Below are 5,000 nucleotides of genomic sequence, written 5' to 3'. Positions count from 1 at the left end.
AGTCACTGTGCTACGCCCAACTGCACTACATCACCGCTATGTACGCGTTGCTCCGTTTTCGCTATATTGCAAAGGGACAACTTGGGAGACATATTCGCACATAACTCAGTCTCTTGCATCCTCAGAGTCCTGTATCGTCAGTCGCATTTTGCATGAAGTTGCACGAGACGTGTTGCATGTTGCAGGAATTTATTTAATGCTGTGTTGTTGGTTGATGCAAGTTGCGAGTTGGGTTACACGCGATGGGGTATGAAATGTTGCTTGTATGCGCCTCGTGTTGCATGTTTACTGTTTCATGTTGCAGGTTTCTTGTTGCCCGGCCAGCGGCAGTTTGTATGCTGTGTGTTGCATGTTACATGTGACGTGTTCTTTGTCACATGTAACAATCTCCGTTTTGTATGTTTGTTGCAAACATATTGTTCGTTGTATGTTGCACTGTATATAGTAAGCTTTGAGTCATGTTTGTTGAATATTGGTACGATTGTTGCATAACCCTATGCCACTATAGTGTCGAAATATTGTCAACATACACATAGTGACGTGGTCAGCCGTTGAATATTTTGGTCGTAATCCTCATATTGTATTGTTTATAAGACAGTTACAATCTGTTTGTATTTTGAAACAAATGTAAAGAGGAAATATACGTTTTTCTGACAACAGCTAGGAAGAGGAACACAGAGGTAAAAGATAAATCACATTAATAAAATAGAATGAAATACAAAAAAATAGATTAATTAGTGGATGCAAATTACTAGAAAATGAATATATGAATGAATAAATACATGAATGTATAATAAAATGAATAAATGAATGTATGAAAAATAAAAAGATAATTGTATATATATAAGTAAACAGATTTAGAGATAAATTAATAAAATCATAAATAAAAAGATAAAAAATAAACAAACAAAACAAGCAAACAAGCAAAGACATACATAAAAATAAACAAATGATAAATAATATGATAAATAGAAAAATGTATAAACACATAAATAAATGGTTGTATAAATAAACAGATTTAGAAATAAATTAACAAAATTAGAAATAAATAAATGAATAAATAAATAAATAAATAAATAGAAATAAACAAACCAATCAAGCAAACAAGCAAAAACACACACACATATATATATATATATATATATATATATATATATATATATATAATAATAATAATAATAATAAACAAATAATAAATAGAAAATAAAAAGAAAAGAATATCAAAACTACCATAGTAGTCTACTTACCGCCTCCGTATGTACAGGATGAGTGGCAAAGACAAGTGCGGCTGCCAGAGTAACAGCTGTAGACAGCTGTAGCACCGTTAGTAGCACGTGGGTCAGCTGCAGGCAGACAGCTGAGTGCAACAGCAGGTTAACCATGTGGAACCCAAGTGGATGTAACCCGAACAGCAAGTGGTTCAACCTGGTGGAAGAAAGAGAAGTAAATCAATAAATGAATAAACAAATAAATATGTGAATTTATAAATATATGAATATGATGAATATAATTTGTATATATGCTCGTGGGCTTAACAGGAGACTTGTGTGTATGTATAAACATACATACATAAACACACACACACACACACATATATATATATATATATATATATATATATATATATATATATACATATACATATATATGGATTAATTGCATTTACAGAGATATTTGCATCTTATTCATTACACAGTGTACCGCTGTGGAGCGTTGTTTTTTATCTGTCCTACCACCAAATTAACCCGGGTTCGATTCCAAAGGTTCCAGGTGATTGCCACTTACCCTAGCAACCCGAGCACATAGGGCAAAATTGGTTGTTTCATTTGTAGGTAAGCGCCTCCTGGGAGTGAGTTCATGACCTTTCTATACACTAGATACTAGTTTCCTTGTCAATTTCTATTTCCATTTTCGTTGACACATTCTAGGGTTTTTGAGATGTTTCTAGATCGTTTCAGGTAAGGAGCGACCCCGAGCAACTGTCTAATAAATAAAAACTAATATATAATCTCATGATATCGAGACGGGGACTTCTGGGAATCTACAAAGAGTCATTAATTATACTACTAAAGTGTCGTTAGGGACCGAGCGAGTTTGACACGAGAGGTACGTCAGAGGTAACTATAATTATCAATAGTAATAACACTGACAATACAAATACTATCGGTAATGGTATGGTGACAATGAAAATATTGTCGATAATGATGTAATGGCAATGCAAATATTGTCGATGATTATTTGTTGACAATACAATTCTTGCAATGCTTATGTAGGATATATAGATAAAGTATATTATATATACACACACACATGTTAACAAGCCTGCCACATTTTTTGTACTTCCACACACACGCATGCACGCACGGGCACACACACACACACACACACACACACACACACACACACACACACACACACACACACACACACACTCACGCACACACGCACACACAAGCACGCACGCATACACGCGTGCACACACCACACATACACACACACACAAACACACACATACACACACGCACGCACGCACACACACACACGCACACACGCACACACACACACACACACACACACACACATACACACACACACACACTAACACAAACACACTATATATACGTGTGTGTGTGTGTGTGTGTGTGTATGTGTGTATATTAATGTATGTGTATGCATGTATGATTATGTATATGTATACTTGTACGTACATGCACATGTATATGCATATATATAATGGATGTGGAGGTACATATAGGACATATCTTGATTTTGTGTGTTCCTGAAGACTAACTCGACCAATCACACGGATCTGACAACGACCTTTTTTTTCTGACGACACAAGCAATTTTATTCAATTCCGGACTATAAGGGTCACAGGTGATCAAGGTACATACGGGCAGATATTTTTCCCTACCTTCTCGCGTGTTAATGATGTGTTGTCTGCAAAAGAGTCGCCAATTAGCGATGCGTATCACAAACAACCTTTGCAGAAAAGGTAATTAATGTGAATGTTTTTCTTCTTGAGAAGACAATTCGTGTCATGTGCGCTCACCCGCGCCTGCGCAAACACACACACACACACACACACACACACACACACACACACACACACACACACACACACACACTATATATATATATATATATATATATTATATATATATATATATATATAATATATATATATGTATTATATATATATATATATATATATATATATATATTATATATATATATATATATGATAATAAGAACACGGGTACGTGTGCTCACTTATACAAAGTAGACCACATGGAAAAAGAAACTAACGAAGCTGAGCGCTTTCGTATATTAAATCCTCAGTGCAAAAAGTACTAGTTTCGCATACTAGCGAAACTAGTCAGGAATAAACTCAGACTAAGACTTTTGTGATTTCTATTACCTTTTATATATATATATATATATATATATATATATATATATATATATATATATAACAACTTACAGTGTGATAGTATGAGCTTAAGCAGCAGTATATGATGTGTATACAAGTCTACAAACACAAATCTAAACACTCAATAGAATGATCCCTTAACCACTCCACGAATATAAAGCCGCTAGTGCCAGCCACTTGCCACGGCTATCCCCGATCACAAAACCCAAAATGACGCGTCTGGGGGGGGGGAGAAGAGGAAGGGAACGGGGGAAGAGAGAGAGACAAACCTAAGCGGCTCCGGGCGTAATCTCCCTACCACTTTGACTGTCGGATGTAGTTACTGGTATACCGACGAGGCGGAAAACGGAATGCATCACATAAAGCCAAACGCAAAGGCTACAACCGGTTGTAAACTTGCAACCGGTTGTGAGAGCCCCCCCCCCCCGTGACTGTGGGGATACTCAATACGACCAGATATTGGTGCATTGCACGCATTGCAGCCTTGCAAAACTCTCATTCAATCACCCAGTCACTCACTCACTCACTGACACACACACACGCATGCATACGTACACACGCACACACACACACACACTCGCGCCCTCTCTTATTCTGTATGTCTGTGTCCCTTTCTGTTTATTTCTTGTTTGTTCGTCTGTCTCTATGTCTGTTTCTCTATGTGTACCTCTCTCTCTATCTCTCTCTCTCTCTCTCTCTCTCTCTCTCTCTCTCTCTCTCTCTGCTTCCCTACCCCCTCTCTCTGTCTATCCCTCTATCTCTTTCTTCCTCTTTCCCTCTCTTTTTTTTCTCACTCTCTTTCTCTCTCTCTTTTTCCCTTATGGTTGCAACTGATAGAGGTCATAAAATTCAATACATTTCAACATTGATTCCTCCATTTCCGAACACATTCAGTAAGAAAGCCATATCATCAATTATATAACCGCAAATCTAACTGCAGTCATCAACGAAAAAATAGTAAAATCAATGTATATATATAAAAAAAACTAAATCTGATTTATCACAAGGTCATTGGGTACGTAACCCAATCAACCATTGAGCGTGACCTCGAGTACCTTCGACTTCGACCCTGTCTGACCCCACGCCAGGTCATGTGACCTGATCTGTCATACTTGCAGGTTACTCTGCTGGGGAGGATCTCAGAATAGAGGCCGAAATATGCAGAGCCCCTGCTTTATCTTTGACTATTCCTCTCCAGTTGTGATATTATTTTATCTCTAGTGCTTATTACGAATATGTGCATACGTATATATATATATATATATATATATATATATATATATCCACACATACATATTCATATACCGATGATATTGACTATTAACTACCACTTGCCTGAGCTCTCCACTAACTGCCTGAAGATAGATTGAGAGCCCACCTGGAAGCTGGCCAGGGATGATCCACGTTATTGTTACCGACGAATGCTATTTGCCCAGGCTCTCAATGCACCCAGGGCAAAAGTGGCGGCTTCGGCCGCAGCTAAACGCTTCCTGTTCTTCATCTTTATAAACTTAAAAAAGAAGATACGAGATGAACCCAGTTTTGCTAAACCACTTCAATCTGTTTT

At 37.2% G+C, this 5,000-nt stretch overlaps 1 protein-coding gene across 1 annotated transcript in view; it reads right to left on the bottom strand.

The window, feature by feature from the left end:
• LOC143032515 (protein O-mannosyl-transferase TMTC1-like) overlaps positions 1-4,934 on the bottom strand; it is a 342,194-nt gene extending 337,260 nt beyond the window's left edge. Inside the window, exons 1-2 of the mRNA XM_076197377.1 lie at positions 4,849-4,934; positions 1,248-1,425 (exon numbers count right to left, since the gene is read on the bottom strand). Coding sequence (XP_076053492.1) covers positions 1,248-1,425; positions 4,849-4,934 — 264 coding nt within the window. The remainder of the gene's footprint in view (positions 1-1,247; positions 1,426-4,848) is intronic.
• Between the last annotated feature and the right edge of the window lie 66 nt (positions 4,935-5,000).

This window comes from Oratosquilla oratoria, chromosome 14 (genome assembly GCF_046742065.1).
Source record: "Oratosquilla oratoria isolate Oo_2021 chromosome 14, ASM4674206v1, whole genome shotgun sequence".
In the NCBI taxonomy this organism is placed as follows: Eukaryota; Metazoa; Arthropoda; class Malacostraca; order Stomatopoda; family Squillidae; genus Oratosquilla; species Oratosquilla oratoria.
Note: the sequence above shows the minus strand (reverse complement) of the source record. Positions and strands in the feature narration are given on the sequence as shown.